This window comes from Asterias amurensis, chromosome 9 (genome assembly GCF_032118995.1).
Source record: "Asterias amurensis chromosome 9, ASM3211899v1".
Classification (NCBI taxonomy): domain Eukaryota; kingdom Metazoa; phylum Echinodermata; class Asteroidea; order Forcipulatida; family Asteriidae; genus Asterias; species Asterias amurensis.
Window position 1 is genome coordinate 20,695,091 of NC_092656.1, and position 20,270 is coordinate 20,715,360.

Consider the following 20,270-nt stretch of genomic DNA (forward strand, 5'->3'; position numbering starts at 1 on the left):
CTGCAAATAGTTATAGTTTTTTGGACGTTTTGTTTGGAAAATAAAGCCAAAAAGAATTGAATTAATTAAGTATATGAAGTCCTTAGATTCGGATAGGGCCTCACTGAACAGTTCTGTGACAACACGACCAGGGTCAAATTTCATAGCGCTGTTTAACGGTAAGCAAATTTTTGTGCCAACTATAGCAGAAAAATTTGCTCTGGTGCAAGCGTATTTCACAGGTTAGCAGAACAAATTTGACGGCCACATTGTGTGTTAACCATGGATTTGCATTGTGACGTCATTTTCTTTTCATGCGGTAAGCACCGGAAAGATAGCATGCCTGTTCATGTTGTTACAGTAAGCAGCGCTATGAAATTGAAATCACGCCATAAGCAAAAAATCGGCAGCTCTGTGAATTAGGCCCATGATCTTCAAAACATGTGACAGAGATTGAGAGATGCAGAAAGAATTGCTTTGCATTCTCTGACAGACAAATCCCTCGGCCTTACTTTATCGAAAATGTGATCCATCCATTACCGGTTGCTCCCATCAGAATAGATTCATCTGTCTCCTTGGTTGTACATTATAACTGTAGGGGATATATCATCAATAAAACAAGGAAAACTCCTCCGATGGGATCTTTTCTGTTATCGCACAATACGGGTTGCGCAGCATGCACTCAAATTGATCCCGGGACGGATGCAAATGCATGTCTGTTCTGTACTCTCTGCAGTAGTAATGCTTACCCCTCATGTGTTTAACCGTCATCTTACATTTTCCGCCTGACAGATAAATTCAACTCCTACGTGACCCTTAAGCTCCAGAATGTGAAGTCGACCACGGTGGCCGTTAAAGGAAGCCGTCCGTCGTGGGAGCAGGATTTCATGTTGTAAGTACACACTTAACCCTTGATTCTTGTTTCTGTTTACGTTGTATGTTCGTAAGTGCGCTGTCGTGGTACGGTTTGCTGTCAGGGTTGATCACCAGTAGAAAATAAGACATTTTTTTAACGATACTTACCGTAAATTGTTGTTCTGGTAGAGTTTCATGAGGTTACAGGAGCTGGGGGTTAAACAACCACTGAACTTTCTGTTTCTTTGTTCTGTTTCCTTGTTTTAATGTCTGTTGGGCTGGTGTTCACATTTGCTTCTAGAGGCAGTGTATACTTTTGGTAACTACAAAATAATAAAAAGCCGTAAAAACTTACTTGGTAAGAGCTGTGGATATTGTATAACATTTTCAGAAACGATTCCCTTCTTAGAATTTATGTAGATTACACGAGATAGCATTTCTTTACCACATTTGAAAAAAATATGGAAACTTGATTTACACTGGATTAAAAAAAATTCCGATCTTAGAAACGCTTCATATTTGTAACGTGATCTCATGCTCTACTCACGAGTATCTAAAGATGTAGGCGTCTAAATAAGCTGATTTTTTTTTAACCCAATCCTAAAAACGTGGGCTGTCTTCTGATCTTCAAGCTCTTGAGTTTGAAGATGCTGTCCACTTGTTTTCAGGAAAGCACCGATTTACAAGAATCGCCCGAGGAACGCATAAACAAAAAAAATCTTGACTTGATTCCCTGAACAGTAGCGTCAGTCAGAGACCAAAAAAAGAAGGAAAAAAAAAGTAATGTCTTTTTAGCGTCGAGTTTCAGATGCCTTCTGGCTGGTGAAGACGGTCCTGTATTTGTTTTACATGTTATCAATACAGAACTAACCGAATTTGACAAAAACTAGTTATGCTCCCAAAACAAAGGAGAGCACATGTGACATGTTGACAGGGCTCATAACAACCCCAGGGGTTTCTGGCTCTGTAACCTTTTTCTTTTCTTGAGTTCACAGAGAAACGGTGTATAACAAAAAAGCTGTATCATGAAAACTTTGAGAAGCCTAAAGTGGTTTTGTTATTAAGCTGTCCAACCTTCTTTTAGAATCACACTCTTGAACAATGTTGTAATTATTGGAAAAGTGGTTTTGTTATTAAGCTGTCCAACCTAGTTTTAGAATCACACTCTTGAACAATGTTGTAATTATTGGAAAAGTGGTTTTGTTATTAAGCTGTCCAACCTAGTTTTAGAATCACACTCTTGAAAAATGTTGTAATTATTGGAAAAGGTCGCTGTACAGTGGGTTAACAGGTGTTTCTTAAGAGTATTCAACTTGTTCGCATATCTTTATTTATCGCTGGTTTAAATCTTTAAAATAGATGAATATTTTCACGGTTCACTTCGATTGTCCTACTTAAAACTAAAATTAGAACCAGGGTCGGGATGTTTGAATCTACTCCGCCACAGTAGAAATCGCAAGGCAAGTTCTCAAAAGAACATAATCTATACCTAGCAAGATACACATGACATCATGGTGTTACAGCAAACAAACACATTGATGTTTAACTGCTTTTAACTGTTATAAACCTTAAGCAAAAGTTTAAATCCCTTTCTAAATTTCCAGAGAGTAAAAACACTTTCCTGAAGCCTTGTATTATGCATCTGAAAGCACACACATATTTTGTGTAAAGGGTGTTTTTTTTCTCCTTCATTATTCTCCTGCAACTTCGACGACCAATTGAGCCCAAATTTTCACAGGGTTGTTATTTAATGCATGATGTTGGGATACACCAGGTAGTGAGAAAACTGGTCTTTTAAAATTACCAAACATGTCCAGTGCCTTTAACTTTAAGAAATAACATAAGAAGAGTAGAACTTGATAAAGGAGACTGCTGGCACTAAGTCCAAAGTTGGCTGTTGTCCAGCAGTGTGTGTAGGCCAAGTCCCCAAGAGCTCTTCTATTTAATTGCAGAAATGAATTGTATTGTAGTTTCCCTCAGAGACTGACCACCTCCTTGCAAAGCAGACTTGTCAAAACGATAATTACAAAAGTTGTTGTGTCTGCGCCTCCTATATAGTGATGTGGATGGGGGAAAATACGATTGGCTGTTTGGTTGTGAGGTTTCAAATTGAATGCAAGTCACCTCAGAGACAGTTGAGATGATAGAATTTCATTTTCCATCATTTGTGTGAATCGATAAAGGCATTCGTTGGGTTGCCTGTGTGTGTCAAAGTTTTCTTTCCACTCTCCATTGGATTTTACTATTTTGAGATGACTACCGGTACCTGTTGCTTACCAACATTCACAACATTTTCTTTCTGCTTAAAGGCTATGGACACTATTGGTAATTACTCAAAATAATTATTAGCATAAAACATTTCTTGGTGACAAGTAATGAGGAGAGGTTGATGGTATAAAACATTGTGAGAAACGGCTCCCTCTAATGTGCCATAATTTTCGAGAAAGAAGTAACTTTCCACGAATTTGATTTCGAGACCTTAGGTTTAGAACTTGAGGTCTCGAAATCAACCATCTAAACGCACACAACTTCGTAAGACAAGGGTGTCTCCTTCTTTCATTATCATCTCGCAAGTTCGATGACCGATTGAGCTCAAATTTTCACAGGTTAGTTATTTTATGCATATGTTGAGATACACCAACTGTGAAGGCTTGTCTTTGACAATTACCAATAGTGTCCACTGCCTTTAAAAACATTTTTTTAATTTTATTTAATCTGGGAAGAGGTGTTCACCTCTTCTCAAGAAAGGTTAGATATTTTTAAACGCAAACAAAAACCATGGTCCTCACTTAAAAGTGAAATTTGAGTCTGCATTCACACTCCTCAACGATGGTATATTGATTTGTCTTGAACCCGTGTTCTGAATCTCCTGATAATACCCAACTAAGCTTGTCTTGCCATCCTCATATCCTATCAGATACAGTTCACTCTCTCCGTCCTGGACTCTAGAACGTTGTCGATTGAGGTCTTAAATGCACGGAGGTGGATTATACGTGACAAGCTGGAAACTGTAGCCATCTGTATTTTCAATTTGTGAACGACTGTTTCATACATCAATGACCATTCAATGCTCCCATTCCAGATCAGGGCCCAATTCTCATAAAGCCTGTAATCACAAAAATTTGCTTTGCTCACAAAAAATTGCTTAGCACAAAAAACCAAATTTGCTTGACACAAGTTATGCTGCGACTGGTACCTTGGTCATTTCTCGCCTAGGCAAACAATTTACTAAGGAGAATTTTCTGCTTTCTGCCCTGTCCTAAAATACACAATCGAGGAAACAGACTGCTTACCAACCAAAAGGATCTATGGTATAATGCAAAAAATTGTCAATGGCCTGACGTTTTCAACCCTAGCAGAGTCTTTCTCGAAAGCTTCACCCCATAAAATCATTCTTAACAAGCTCCAACGAATTTGATACTTTGACACTAGGAGTGTCATTTATAACAGACACGCCGCATAATAAATGAACACTATTATTTTTATTATCGTCTTGCTCCTTTCCCATCTGTCAGATAGTGGGTTCTGTTTCAATCATCCTGACATACACCCTAGCTTCCTCTTTCCTTTCCTCCTGCTGCCTCTGTGCATCAATGTATCTTTATGAAGCGCCTGTTTTAAAGGGAATATATAGGACTGTCTTTGGTTTTTGGAACTGTTTGATTGTTTTAATCCTATATAAATGTAGATTATACAATAAAACAAACTGGTGAAAAATTTCATTTCAAAATGTTATAGCATTTTTTGAGATTATCGCCAAAAATCCGAAGCGATTAAGTCGCAAATAACTAATTCGCAATACATAAGAATCGCTATGCAATAAGGTTTTCTCCAATCCAAATTTTGGGTGATAAGCATAATCGTTTTCTTGAATAACATCAGTTTCTTCATACTATCGAAAGGTACTGTACTTCTGACTAAGTAAGTTTTTATTGCCACTAATTTTAAGAGTGATTACTAAACGCGAACCTTCACTTTAAAGCCATTGGAAACTTTCGGTACAGAAAAAAAAAAAAAAAAAAAAAAGTTTATAGATTTACAAATAATTTACAGGGTTTACAGAAGGTAATGGTGAAAGACTTCTCTTGAAATACTATTCCATGAAATGCTTTACTTTTTAAGAAAACATTAAAACAATATCAATTCTCGATAACGAGAATTACGGATTTATTTTAAACAGATGTCATGACATGGCAAAACGTGCAGAAACAAGAGTGGGTTTTCCCCGTTATTTTCTCCCGACTCCGATGACCGATTGAGCCTAAATTTTCACAGGTTTGTTGTTTTATATATAAGTTGTGATACACGAAGTGTGGGACTTGGACAATACTGTTTACCGAAAGTGTCCAATGGCTTTAATAGATGCTAATTGTGTTTGAAGCACTGTATACTCAAAATACAGTTGTGTGAAGAAGAAAAAACACCAGGCAAATCATTGGGTGTGTGTTAAACCCACAAGATGTGCATTGCTAAAGCAGATGTCTTACCACTTGACCACCGAGCTATAGCCCGGTGGCTAGAGGCAGTTCAAATCCTGTTTTAAAACTGGTTATTTCCATCGCTTCTACTAAAATTCTGCCTCCCCTTTCTTCCATTCCCCTAACTTCCTTTTCACCACCAATTTTCTTTAAATATTTCCCACCTTTATTGATTTTCTTGAATCATGGGTTCCTCTGTCTCCACTCTCCCCTTTTCCTTTTTTGGGGGATAGATTTTTCCATCTTTCAACAATTTTAGCATAAGCTTTGCTGTAGAGTTGGATTTCCTATTTCCTCAGGCTTTAAGGAGTTGTGAATAACAAATCTGGAGAAATGTGCCAGCAAATGAAATAAATCTGCAGAAAACCAGTTGAAAATAATGTACAATTCATTTCATTTTGCCTGGTAACCTTTTTTTCTGCTGAGCAACCATTGTCTAGTACTTTTGTTCCAGTCACAAATCACAAAAGCCATTCCTAGAAGCGTGTTTTCATGTAAACTGCTGTTTCTCGTAATACATTCCTTAAAAAGGTTTTTTACCCCGACACACATGATGTTTTATTTTTAGATCGTTCTCGAGATTTAACAATAAAGCAGTACCCTTGAACGTTAAAACCGTATATTTCCGGTAATCTAGATGCAAGCTTTTAGCGGCAGGGTTACGGAATGTAATGCATTGGGTAAACATTGACATCCATGGGAATATACTACATTTCTGTAAACATAATATACAAGATCAACGGTGGTTGTAAACAAACCAAACCATGTGTATGTACTCGGTACCTCTTCTCATCAAGATAATTGCAGAACAAATGTCCATAAATAGCAGTAGATGATAAACTGATTGTTCAGTGCAAATGACGTCAATTGGTTATTAGCTGATTATGTTTAAAGGAACACGTTGCCTTGGATCAGACGAGTTGGTCTATAAAAGGCGTTTGCAACCGGTTGTTATAAAATGCATATGGTTGGAAAGATACTTTAAAAGTAGAATACAATGATCCACACAAGTTTGCCTCGAAGTTGCATGGTTTTCCTTTTACTGTGCAAACTAACACGGTCGTCCATTTATGGGAGTCAAAAATTTGACTCCCGTAAATGGCCGACCGGGTTAGTCGACGAGGTAGAAAGAAAACCGTGCAATTTCGAGGCATGTTTGTGTGGATCATTGTATTCTACTTTTACAGCATCTTTCTACCCATATGCATATTATAACAGACGCTTTTCAAAGACCAACTCGACCTGTCCAAGGCAACGAGTTCCTTTAAGACATGCACAGTGTTTCCTTCATTAGTTTATCTTGTGAGTACCAGTTTTGTTAACAGTTCAGTAGATTTTAATTAAAATTGGGTTAAACAAAGAAAACGCTACTTACTAGGAGTGGGATTTGAACCAGCAACCTCCTTATTAATGTGTCGGTGCTCTACTACCAAATAAACCATCTAGCCGTAGGAAATTGAAGGACTGTCTTAAAAATGTTGATGGTTGGTCGTGAGCCCAAAGACATGATCTCGCAAGTCCAAAACCCGGTGTTTAAAAACAGTCCAACCTAGAACATTGTTAGCTTGTTTTTGTGTTGATCTTGAAGGAACTTAAAGTGAACTTATACCAACTTACTGATGAGTGTGGGCTGGGAGATTTTACCAATAAAAGCAAAATATATAAATTTTCGCATTTTTTTTTAGATGGTAAGTTCAATTTAGGAAATATTACATTTTTTACACGGCAGAACATTTGAAGAACCTGTGGTCATTGTTATATTTTTTAATTCTACACACCCAGTGTTGAGTTGATTGACATATAAAATGTGAGACAACAACCTGGAAGTCTCTATTGTGTCGAGTTTTCAATGCAACAATGGCGGGAAGAAATTGCATTAGCGAACATTGTATGCGAACATTAGCTAAGTCATTCTTGCATATTAAAGGGAAGGTACACGTTTGGGAATTGTCAAAAAAACCAGTCTTCTCACCTGGTGTACCCCATCATAAGCATAAAATAACAAGCCTGTGAAAATTTGGGCTCAATCGGTCATCGAAGTTGCGAGAAAATGATGAAAGAAAAAACACCCTTGTTGGACGAATTTGTGTGCTTTCAGATAGGAATAAAAGTCTTCTAGCTAGAAGTCTTTTATTATTTTACTTTAGAGGAACTTGTTTCCCACGATGTTTTATACTATCAACAGCTCTCCAGTGCTCGTTACCAAGTCAGTTTTTAAGTTAACATTTGTTTTGAGTAATTACCAAACGTGTACGTTCACTTTAAGCAGGTGGGTGGACCAGCGGCCCGACACACACTAAACAAATTGCCAGTCTACTTTTTAACACATGGATACATTCCTGATCTACTTTTTTAATCGCTAATTTTATGTGCCGTGCCGGTAGTTTCGTCCGCTAGTTCACACATATGCATCTTTCAGTGAGCAGGAATTGCCAATTTTACGGTGGATTTCACCCGGAAACGCAACACAGTGGAAGGACTTGAAATAAAATATTTAACATTAGAAACTACATTCTGATGGAGAAGATGGAATAGATTCTTCAGACCTGCTGTCTTTCTTCTTGGGTCTAAACCTTAGGGTACTACAAAATTGCCCATAAAAGCGAAACCTTAAAAAAACATGCCCCTGTGATGATTTCTCTACTGTTGCTGAACCTGTACATCCTCTGAAATCCTTCCAGTTTTTTTGTTTTTTTTTACAGATATTCTTTGTGGTGTTGTTGCACAAAAAAGGATACATTAAATTTTGTTTTTACATTTTCTTTTTTAAAGACACTAGACACGCCTGGTAGTTGTCAAAGACCAGTTTTCTTACCTGTGTTCAAACCTGTGAAAACTTTTGAAGTTGCAAGAAAATGATGAAAGAAAAAACACCCCTGTTGGAAGAATTTGTGTGCTTTCAGATAGGGATAAAATACGTCTGGCTAGAAGTCTTTCATTATTTGAGTGAGAAATTACCTCTTTCTCAAAAACTACGTTACTTCAGATGGAGTCGTTTCCCTCAATGTTTTATACTATCAACAGCTCACCAGCGCTCATTATCAAGTCAGTTTTCAAGTTAATATTTCTTTTGAGTAATTACCAAATGTGTACCTTCCCTTTAAAGGATACATTATACAGGATATGATCAACCATATATGGAATAAACATGGAGGAAGGAGAAATATATAATAAACCTGTGACAATTCTGGCTCAACCCATTGTATGAGTCTGGAGAAAATAGTGAAAGAAAAAAACACCATGCGTAAACACATTGTCCTTAATTTTGGTTGTATCAACCGAAAACAGGTGTTGCATGTTTTCAGATGTACAGTTTTCTCAAATGTGACTTCATTTCAGGTGAAATAGTTCATTGAAAAATGGTTCTGGTTCGACTTTGATCTGGTCTGGGAACCAATTTCCTAAAGCATATGTGAACATATTGGTTGTTGGCTGGTAACCTGTTTCTGCTAAGCAAGATTTGTCTGTGCTTAGCAGGTTTTTTGTGCTTACAGGCCTCATCTCTCCCTCTCAGGATTATGATTATGATTATGAATTATCCCAGATGGTCGGCAAAGACAATGCTCTTTTTGATAACAGCTTTAAAATCCTCTTTGCGATTCCCTGGACGACTCTCAGAGTGTTAACCCCTGGATGTCAAAGAGCATTTACAGAAGGGATTTCATATTCAATTGAATTCTCTCGAGTTTTGTAATTGGATGCGCATTTTAAAGAGGGGAACGCTGTATAATAATAATAACAGGTGATCTTATTGGAATAACCTGCAGTATAAAGACACGCGTACTTCAATTGAGATCCCGACTGAGGTTCTTTGGTGGGTGGTTCATTAGCAAAGACAAAAACAGTGTGATAGTTGTTCATTTATATGTAACATGTGGATTTGTTTTTAAAAGTATTCTAACAAATTGTTGTGGATAAAAAAACATCAATGTTTAATATCAATCTGAAAGCTTATACTATTTTCTCCTGACTCATCAAAAAGGGATTATGCCCAAATTTGTGAAGTTGTTATTTCACATAATGTGGTTGATGACACAAAACACGAACAATGTCTGCAACTTTTTTGTTAGCTCCATTAATGATGTATAATTAAAGACCTGTATTTAAGCCATTCATAAACAAATTTAAAAAACAACTCCAACTGGACTAATAAAGTAGTTTCTTATAAATAGTCCTCGGTTTTTGTATTTTCCTGACAATGTGAATCAAATCGTCTCAGGGTGGACAAACTTTCAGAATTCCCGCTAGAGGAAAAATGCCGGCTGCTTTTAATTTGGTTTTATTTTTTGTTCAGCTCTCATTTTTTTCCTTCTTCTTCTCCCATTACCGGGACTTTACTTTTACATGCAGTCAGTTAATTGAATTGTAATGTTGGAAATCCTTGGATGTTCTATCGCTGTGGGCAAGGTTATATTATTGGTCCCTGTGTATGGATAGCTTTTGGTACATCATCGGTGCGTGCATATGCATGCAGACCTGGACTGTACATTTATGTTTTCTGTTGATAATTTAATCCGCGCGAGAAAGAGGCTTCTTCAACATAATAATCTTGGCTTCAATATTGTGGAGCGCTCAATGCATACAGCAGATGCTTTCAAGGAGCTGCCTATGTGTTTTCTTTTCATTCGTAGCGAATCTAGCACAACTGAGTATGACCCGAACAGATTTTTTATTAACGGAATTTACCGTTGATTATCTATTATGTTGTATTTAGTTTTTGTATAATTGTCATATGATGGGTTTTACCCGCGTAAAATTGTAGGTTTTCTCCACGCAGGATACATCAGAGAGGCAATGGAGGCAACTGCATCCATGCCCCTGGTCATTGCCTCCATGCCTCTGGTAATTGACTCCTACCCTTGTGCGTTGCCTCCATGCCTGTGATCATTGCCTCATTGAATCCAGGTCTGATTCTTAAACAGGTTCCCCTCACCCCCATGTTTCCCCAAACTCTAGCCAGCTGTCTGTTAACACGGCTGATCTGCGCTCTCACTTTTCATTCACTCAAGAGAAGATATTACCACTTTGGTGACAATGTCAGCCGACACCGCCGAGTAGAAAACATCACCGAGAGAGAGAGAGAGAGAAATATGATGGATAGCTGTCCGAATACTAATGAGCCTTGACTCTAATATATATGCAAATTAGGATGGTTCAACAGTAGAAACATCAGATTAGTCCAACATGTACACTGGAATATATTATTACCTTTTGTTATGAGCACTGAGAAATGTATTTTGAAAATGATAGTTAGATTTGGCTTTTGTTGCAGTAGGGGGTCAGTGATAGAGGATGTAGGTGGAGAATGCCCAGGCAGTGCCTTGCCGGCCACCTCATCCTTGCGAGAAAAAAAAATTGCGTGCGGTGGGCTGTAGTGCAAATATACGGATGGAAGGATGCCCCGCATAATGATATTGAGCAAACATTGGAGGGAATGGTTCTCGCCTCATTGCCACAATACAAACAGTGTTTTTTTTCCGTGGGAGTGGGGAAGATTTCTTTTTTTTTTTCAGTGGAGTATTGTTGTGCAATTACACTTTGCTTGATAACAATGAGACTTGAGAGTGCAATTATGTCCGGTTGGTTTGTCTATTTATTCAATTTGGAAAGAGGGAGGAGTAACATAACAAAACAAAAACACAGAAACAATCGTACATTGTTTGAGGAATCAAATTGGATTTTTTTACAGTACAGATTTTAATCTGTACTGTAAAAATCTGTACTTGTGCCAAAATACTTTAAAAAGTATTTTGGCACAAGTGAATAAAACTAGTATCATTTAATCATTTGTAGATTGACACAAAAATTGTTTTAATAATTTTCGCTATTTTGGTATCTTAAACAAAACATGTCATGTTTAAAATGTTGACTTTGATTATGATAAAATACCTTTTAATTCCACCGAGTCATGAAGTATACTTAGTACCCATTGTGTATGAGACAAATTCTGGCTCACTCAATTAAAATGAAAACGCGTCAGACTGAGTCAGGAAGTATTTTTTTTCTCTTGCTTCTTGTCTTGTAAACAAAAATGTAGGTCCAGTAAACTTTTTGAGTTACAAGCTCTGAGGTCTTGTTGACCCCACCCCCTTCCCCCCAAATAAAAAAAAAACTTCAACAAGCCCTGGATACTCGCGTTTTTTTTGGAGCTAGGTTAAAATTGCAGATTGAGAACATTTAATTTGATGTTGTGCTGTAGAAACCCTAACTTTCCTGAAAATCTGTTGAACAGTAACTCCCATGCATTCATTCAATTATTCAAACCACCATCCCCCCAAAAAATAAATAAATAAAATAAGTCAATACAAATGAAGGAAGGAGGCAAGAGAAAGTGTAGAGTCTGCGATTTACTGAAGTTATAATTTTCAGTTTTCCATCTGAAAAGAACACCTGGCTACACCTGTATCAACATAAGAAAGTGCATATTTTATAGGTTTTCAAAATTTTTGAGATTTGTGGCTTGGCTTTCATTTTTACGGGAGCAGTTGACATATTCTTATGAATTGTAAATGTAGTTTATAAATTATGACTAAATCAGGTAGACCAATATTTATATTAAACACGGTGATCAAAGTTATGTTAGTGTTTTAGCTTTGAAAGTAAACAAAATAAAGTTTGGTTGCAATGAATCTTTAAAAACATAAGAAACATCAGCAAGGGAAAAAACAGGTGTGAACTAACGTCAGTGGCTCTGGCTACATTGGTTAGAAAAGTCCTATTCGTCAACATTGTGCGACAACACTAGCCAGAGCCGATAGTGCTTAATTCACACTGGCTTAACTTTATACTGGCTTGATGATGAAATTGTATTAGTTTTTAATTAACAAATTCAGTTATTCATGATGTCAGCAAATTAATAATAATACTGATGGGTGTCTGAAGGTGCTCAGTATTTTGGCCTTCAAGGTTTGTGGAGCTACATTTTTGTAGAGGGTGTCCTTCCCTTCAGTGCCATGGTAACGGTTTACAAGTTGCTGTTGCGCAATATACTGCCGATCAGGCCAAGAATAACAGACGCACCCCTTCTCCCAAACTTAGCAATTAAGTGCACTGGGTCCTATTACATGCGTTACACTGCACACAAGACCTATGGCTTTACGCCCCCACGTATAGTACAGTTCCAACCTAAAAATCACCCAAAATGTCTATCTTATAAAGGGGGGGGGGGGGGGGGGGGTCTGAAAGTTGATTGATTCAGAACAGCCTGACCAGTATCTCTTCACATCCCGATCAGATTCACAATGATTCAGCACTGAATAGTCTAGAAGTCCCTAGGAGTTTGACGCAGGGTGATGAAGAAGAAAAAAAGGTCCATCTGGAGATTTCTTGTTCTGTTTTTTTTTTGGGTGCAGAGCTGCGAAAAAGTCACTGAGGAAAGAGGGGTTTAGAATGAAAAATTGACGTTAATGCCTTCAGCTCTGAATTTGTGCGATTGCCATCTCATAAATTATGGAGTGTCCAACCTATATCTTGTGAGTTTGGCCGACAGCCAAACCTGGTTTTCGTCAGATTGCTTTTTGCCCTGATGTTGTAGGGCTGTCAGGTTCCCTGTATTAGCACACTGAAAACGTTAGTTCCTTTTCTTGTTTAATACAAAGGAACCAGGCTATTGTTTTCTTCCTGCCCCACCCTCAGTTTGTGCACCAAAAAATCTTGATTTTAAAGGAACACGTTGCCTTGGATCGGTCGAGTTGGTCTTTGAAAAGCGTTTGTAACCGTTTTTTATAAAATGCATATGGGTAGAAAGATGTTGTAAAAGTAGAATACAATGATCCACACAAACATGCCTCGAAATTGCGTGGTTTTCCTTTTACCTTGTCGACTAACACGTCGGCCATTTATGGGGGTCAAAATTTTGACTCCCATAAATGGCCGACCATGTTAGTTCGCACAGTAGAAGGAAAACCACGCAATTTCGAGGCAAACTTGTGTGGATCATTGTATTCTACTTTTACAACATCTTTCCAATCATATGCATTTTATAAAAAACGGTTACAAACGCTTTTGTTTTGACCAACTCGTCCGATCCAAGGCAACGTGTTCCTTTAAATGATGTTGGTAGCAATCCAATAAGACACTGTTCTCAAAAGCTTGTGAAATCTAAACCCCAAGGGTTACCAAACAAATGGGAAATATGTCATCATTTCACCATCGTGTACCCCCTAGTATAGTTTGGATCATAATTTCAGACTTTTTGTCAGCATGAGTCTTACCCCTGTTTTTATCAATAAGGCCAGTGACTTGTCCAGATGATTCGATATTATTTTGATTTTATGCCACATCGATGTGTTATAAGCATTGTCTACTCAGTGTATTACAGCTCAGTGCTTTTCTGATTCAAAAAAATATTATTTAATATATTCCTGTCACTCATAGAGTCTTGGGTGTCACAAATATATCAGTTAAAACTGTTGGTTACAGAATCTGGATTGACAGATTTACCCATCACATTGATTTCTCAGGGACAAGTGTATTGATCTGTATAAGTGTCCAAACATTGCTTTTAAAGCCATTGGACACTTTCGGTAAACAGTGTTGTCCAAGGCCCACACTTCGTTTACCACAACTTATATATAGAATAACAAACCTGTGAAAAGTTAGGCTCAATCGGTCATCGGAGTCAGGAGAAAATAACGGGAAAACCCACCCTTGTTTCCCCACATTTCGCCGTGTCATGACATGTGTTTAAAATTAAATCCGTAATTCTCGCTATCGAGAATTGATATTGTTTTAATGTTTTCTCAAAAAGTAAAGCATTTCATGGAATAATATTTCAAGAGAAGTCTTCCACCATTACCTTCTGTAAACCCTGTAAATTATTTGTAAATCAGTGAACTTTTAAAAATGTTTCTGTACCGAAAGTGTATAATGGCTTTAACAGCCCAGCTGACCAGCTCAAAACAAAACAATTATTTGAACACTGTCAAGAAATTACACATTTTAGAAACATTAACACTGAAAGAAACTTCAGTAGTTGTGAGAAGACACAGCTACAGCCTTAATGTCATTGCCCCCTCTTCCCCCCCCCCCCTCCCGGCATTTACCAAAAATAGAAAAGGTCGCTGACACCGTCTTTGTATTTGATGTACTTCATTTCTAGGGTTGGTTGAATCATGCCAAATGCATTATTGTTGACACTAATGGCGATAGCTCTAGAGCATCCTCTTGTCTGGTGAGCATTTGCACGAATTAACCATTGCCACAACAGTCACAAATGATGGGTCACTGTTAGGAGAGCTATAGTCTCATCTCACAGATTGACTCATTTCAGAGGTGGTTATCTCTTCATGGGGTTTTTGTTATCATATGCGTAGGAGATGTCTGAGTCTTTGAAGATCATTTACTTTTGTCGGTACCTTTTGTAGATCAAGTTTTTTGTACAAAATATGAATCCGTATTCACACTGTGAATGAAGATGTATTCAATATAATTTACCTGTAGACATGTGTGTTTTCGCTTCATAGTCGTACACTTTGTAAGTTTTTAGAAGAAAAAAAAGTGAAAACCATCGTTAAGGAAGAACGCTGGGCCCCTATATTTTATATATAGAAACATGACATTAACTTGAGCACTGATTTTGAAAAAAGTGCAATGTCAAAAAAAAAATAGTGTGCCAAAATTATAAAGGGCACATGAAGTGCAAACAATTGCCAATCGGTTCTTTTTGTGAAAATAATTTGAAATTTAAAGTGGAAATATGAAAAAGGTTTAGTTTGATACAAAGGAACACCTGTGTCAGAGAAGCCCAATGCAGCATGTTACACTTTACAGCCGCCAAGTTTGCTTGCCACAAAGTACTTTTCTCGTGAAGTAGCTGACAATATTATACGTTTGGCTTCTCAATTAAGCTCCATGCAAACGTACTTTGATGCTCGTTGGTATGGGTCAGTAGTTGGAAGCACTTCATCAGGTTATGTCAGGATTTCATGTCCACGGTGCGTGTACACTTCGATCACAGGCATTGAGGGCACTGTCCATATGAGTGCTGTCAGTACAGGAGTTTACTAAGCCTGAGCATCTGACATCACACTTTGAGGTTCGTGAATTTAAGCAAGATACCAGCATGGTCGCTTGACCAGGGGTCGATTTTACAAAGAGTTAGGACTAGTCCTAACTTAGCACTAGTCCTAGGAGATATACAAATTGCATGGATAGTCCTAAGTTAGGACGAGTAACTGGTCCTACATTGTAACTCGAGATAAGACTAGTCCTAACTCTTTGTGAAATCCACCCCAGGGGTGGGTTTCACAAAGAAATGAGCCAAGTCTTATTTGTAGTCAGGACAAGTTACTTGTCCTAACTTAGGACTAGCCTTAAGCTTTCAATACCTCCTAGGTTAGGACTAGTCCTAACTCTTTATGAAATCGACCTCAGATCTTATGTTTGACCTCGCATTCGATTCAAACGATGCTTCACAGTCTGACTGTTTTCGATGATTATATAGGAATGAATAATCTCCAGGGTAATAAAGTGCAAACTAAAAGAACGCATTTAAACGTACATTTGCACTGATGTGAGCTACAGCAGTCCCGGTCCATACCCCCCCCCCCCCCCTCAAGATACCCAGCCCCTCACATTGAACCCCGACCTTTCCCTGCAATATCTACCCAATTTGTTCATCCGGAATCGTTCATTTTTCTTCATTTGTTCTGTTACCGAGAGGCTCGTAATTGTCAATCCATCTGAAAATGATCCCCTGACATTACCGTCCCAAAGCAGCCACTTTGACGTGATGGATCAGGCAAATTATTGCCTAAGACGGCTGCCAAATGAGCCAGTGAGAGCGAGAGAGAGAGAGAGACTCAGGCAGAGAGATGAAGGAGAGAGAAAAAAAATGAATTTACTACTCCCAAATATCTGGTGCTTAGCAATGGTCACGGATTTAACAATATGAAAATGACGCCATTTTAGAATATGACAGGTTAGATGAGAGGGATTCAATATTTATTTGCAAAATCACTGAGGTGACGTTGGAAAAATTTGATTATCAATTACAGGAGGCTTGTAAAATAGGATCACGAGCATTACTTTTTTTGGGGGAAATCTAAAAAACATCAAGAGTAGGGGAGAGTCTGAGGAAGAGAGAAGAGAAGTAGAAGGGGAGGGGAAAACGGGGAAAAAAAAACCCAGGAATTTACTAGGATTTAGTACTCCCAAATGTCTGGTGCTTAACAATGGTTACAGACTGTGAACAATATGAAACGGGACATTATTAAGAGAAGTGTAGGAAGGAGAACCACAAAAATGAAAATAGGAATGCACTAGGATTTAGTACTCCCAAATGTCTGGCGCTTTTTTGAAATGTGAATGAACTAGGATTTAGTACTCCCAAATCCCAAATGTCTGGTGCTTAAGCAATGGTTATGATCTGAGCAATAACACAGGCGCCATTATTTAAGAATATGACAAGTTAGATGAGAGGGATTCAATATTGAATTGTAAAATCACTGAAGAAAGAGTTATAAAGAATTTTGCAGGAAAACCCCAACAGGGAAAATTCCATGCAATCAGGCACCAAAAAAACAAATCAACCTCAAGGCTCTTGTGCGAAGTGGGATTCGAACCAGGGTCTATACGGGTTAAAGGCATGCAGGGAAGAACCCACCAAGCCAACCCAGATGCCTCAATTACATTCTTTCTGAAATGTTCAGGCGTCAGCCACAGAAAGAAAGAGCTTTACAACAACATTGTACGATCTATAATTGGTTTGTGAGCATTGTACAGTTTTTATATTAATAATATTAGTTGAGCTTAAAGGAACATTACAGAATTGGTTTTTGCTGACAAAACAGTTGCTGGCAGTGTAGGCACTTTATGTAATCCACCATATACATAAACTGACAAACCTGTAGAAGTTTGAGATCGATTGCCATCTGGGTCACGAGAGAATAGTGAAAAACCGATTACAAATTTTGCATTGCCTCGATGCCAAAATCAAAATGAATCAAACGCTCACTGAGCGATAAACTCCAAACGCAAAGTTAGATTATTTATTTCTCATCAAATATGACATTTCAGACAGAAATATTTCAAGGAATGTCTTCAACTATCATCATTAGACCGTGTAAGTTTTATGTAAATCTGTGATCTTCACGATTTTTGTTTCTTACAAATTCTGTAACGTTCCTTTAAACTGCCTTGACAATCCTTCTAAGCCACTGAAGTGATTAGGAAACTTCAAAAGCAATTCAGTTTGAAAATTAAATCCCGACCTTGAATAAGATATTGCCATTTGCACATAATGAAAAAGATAAACATGAAGTTAAAAAAAATGCAGCAGTGTCTGCGATTAACGGTGTATTATTGCCATCACAATTTATTTTTTTGTATACGAAGCTTTAAAATATTCCATAATATCCTTCATTGCCACTTACAATCCAAGTGAGTGGGGGAACTTGAAAAGCAATTCGGTTGCAAATTTTCCCCACCTTACATGAGATATTCCAGTTTACCAGCAATAAATGGAAAAAAAAACAGAAAAAAAAGAGCGGGAAAAAAATAAAAATGCAGTGGCGTAATTTTGTCTCCTGGCTACAGTGTGTTAATAAATCCTGTCTAATGAAGCATTGAGTCACAGTGACTGGGAGACGGTGGCGGCCCAAACAATAATTTCCCGCTCAAGCACAAACCGCGGTGTCATTCTACAGTAGCAGCCTTCAAAATGAAGAATAAATTATCCATAGACGACTCTTTGCCTAAATGTTTTTAGTTATCACCATTTAAAGGGAGTTTGTCGGCGGTGTTTCTTTTTTTCTTTTTTTCTCTTGGGCTGCCTGTCGTAGGAGTTGGCATCATTGTTATTGTAATACTCAACAAGTGTTTTTATTAACAATGGGCTTTTGTTTTGAGTGGAAACAATCCGATGGAGGGAGAATGTTTTTTCTAAATATTGAGCAGTGTGATGTCATTGGACTCTGTGTGGAAAGTCTAAAACAATCTCCCTGACAAAAGGACGACTTATCCAAGTTTTTTACTTGCCATTTCGGAACAGGGTAGATTAGTATTCAAATAACGAATGTTACAAATGCAGTAGTGAGAACATTTTCTTGAATTGAAATGTGGATTTCTCACTGAGGCAAAGCCTAGTCTTGGTTCCGAAACGCTACCCAGTTGTGAAGTCATGGATACACCTTGTCAACACTAGTGGGTGCTATCCTTTCTGTATAACGCTTTCCCCCCAAGCGGATGACAGTTTGTGGGCAATACAGCAGTTTTTTAACACAATTTCTCTGACCAACAGATCAGACAAAGTCAAGTAGTAAAATTTTGGTAAACCAAGTTTTAAAGGAACATTACAGAATTAGTTTTGCTACCAAAACAGGTACTGGTAGTGTAATCACTTTATGTAATCCACCATATACATGAACTGACAAACCTGTAGAAGTTTGAGATCAATCGGCCATCTGGGTCACGAGAGAATAGAGAAAAAACGATTACAAAAATAAATAAAATGTTCACTGAGCGATTAACTCCAAACACGAAATTAGATTATTTATTTCTCATCAAATATAAAATATTTCATGATTTTTGGGGTTGAACAAAGAATTGACTAGAGTGGGATTCAAACCAACAACCTCCGGATTAACGTGCCGGCGCTCTACCAACTGAGCTATCTAGCCCTATATTGGCGGTGTCCCTATTTTGTCAGTATCTTTGTTCGGGGGTGCCAGTCAGAAGCCATACAACTGTTAGCTGCCGTGTAGCCAGGGATCCACCCAAATTACGATACAACCCAAAATTTACCCAGTCAGTTTCCCTTGTGGTTTATATTGATATCAGAAATATTTCATGTGATGTTTTCTACTATCATCATCATTAGACCGTGTAAGTTTTATGTAAATCTGTGATCTTCATGATTTTGTTTCTTACCAATTCCGTAACGTTCCTTTAACATTTTTTGTTCCGGCATCCAAGCATTTTATTTCAGCAATCAGTCATAGTTGTTTAATCTAACAAAAGTAAAAAGTATGCACGGGTTGGTTGCAGTATAGTTAAATTAAACATACATGTACGGATGACGTCCTAAAGCCCTGTAGTTGTATCTTGCCAAGCATCTTCCGAGCTTGGAGACACTAAGTCTTTTCTATTAATGATCCCAGCTTGCTTCAGTATCAGCTGTGCTTGTCTGAATCTACCGTCAAGCCTAAGTGATCACTATGGCGTCGAGTTGTCATGCGCTTCTGGGTTGTTTCGCAAGTACACAGTTCCTTTCTAGATTCTGGGGAACCAGTGCATTTTTAAGAAGCTTGGTAGCCTTGCAAACAAGCCGTTGAATAGGAAGAACTATAAATAAGTAAACTTTGCGGGTACAACCATGTGTTAATCTCTTTTGTGGGAGTGTTGGCTCTGAAAAGAGCCGGGTGTGGTCTCGACGCCTCGAACAGTATACTCTGCTCGTCTTCGGGAACAAAGTCGTTGAATGTTTGTTGCGGTGATAGGGTGCCGAATCTTGCAACAGTGATATTCTCGCGAGACTTCTGGCTCCTGCGAGACTACTGCTCTCGCAACTCAGGGGAATAAGGCAGTACTTGGGGGCCAGTTGTCTCCCGAGTGCAGTCTTTACAGGACTACAGTCGGATGCAACTGGCATTATGTAACAGAAACAAACGTAACACCAGGCCGCTACATTTGTACATCATATGAACTGAGCCTTGGAAACTTTTATAATGTGTAAATAGACGCAATAAAAGCATCAAGTACAAAGAAGAGTAGTTTTATAAGTCTTTAGTTACCCATCACCAACATGTGATTATAAGCAATTGAATGCAGTGTTTTTAAGAAGTTTGTTAACATTTTTGTTTATTTTATGTTAACTTGTTGAAATCTAAATAACTTGTTTTTACCCATATATGTACACCAAGTGTTTTAAGCACTGCATACTCGGTACCTTTCCGAGTTCTGAAAAAAAAAAAGGGAAAACAAAATCCACAGGCAAAACTAATATCTATTCAAATTGTG

At 37.9% G+C, this 20,270-nt stretch overlaps 1 protein-coding gene across 9 annotated transcripts in view; it reads left to right on the plus strand.

Moving 5' to 3' along the window:
• LOC139942104 (protein unc-13 homolog B-like) overlaps positions 1–20,270 on the plus strand; it is a 170,900-nt gene that overhangs the window by 45,893 nt on the left and 104,737 nt on the right. For all 9 annotated transcript variants that reach the window (XM_071938796.1, XM_071938800.1, XM_071938801.1 and 6 more), the window contains exon 3: positions 772–871. In XM_071938796.1, the coding sequence (XP_071794897.1) occupies positions 772–871 (100 nt within the window). The remainder of the gene's footprint in view (positions 1–771; positions 872–20,270) is intronic.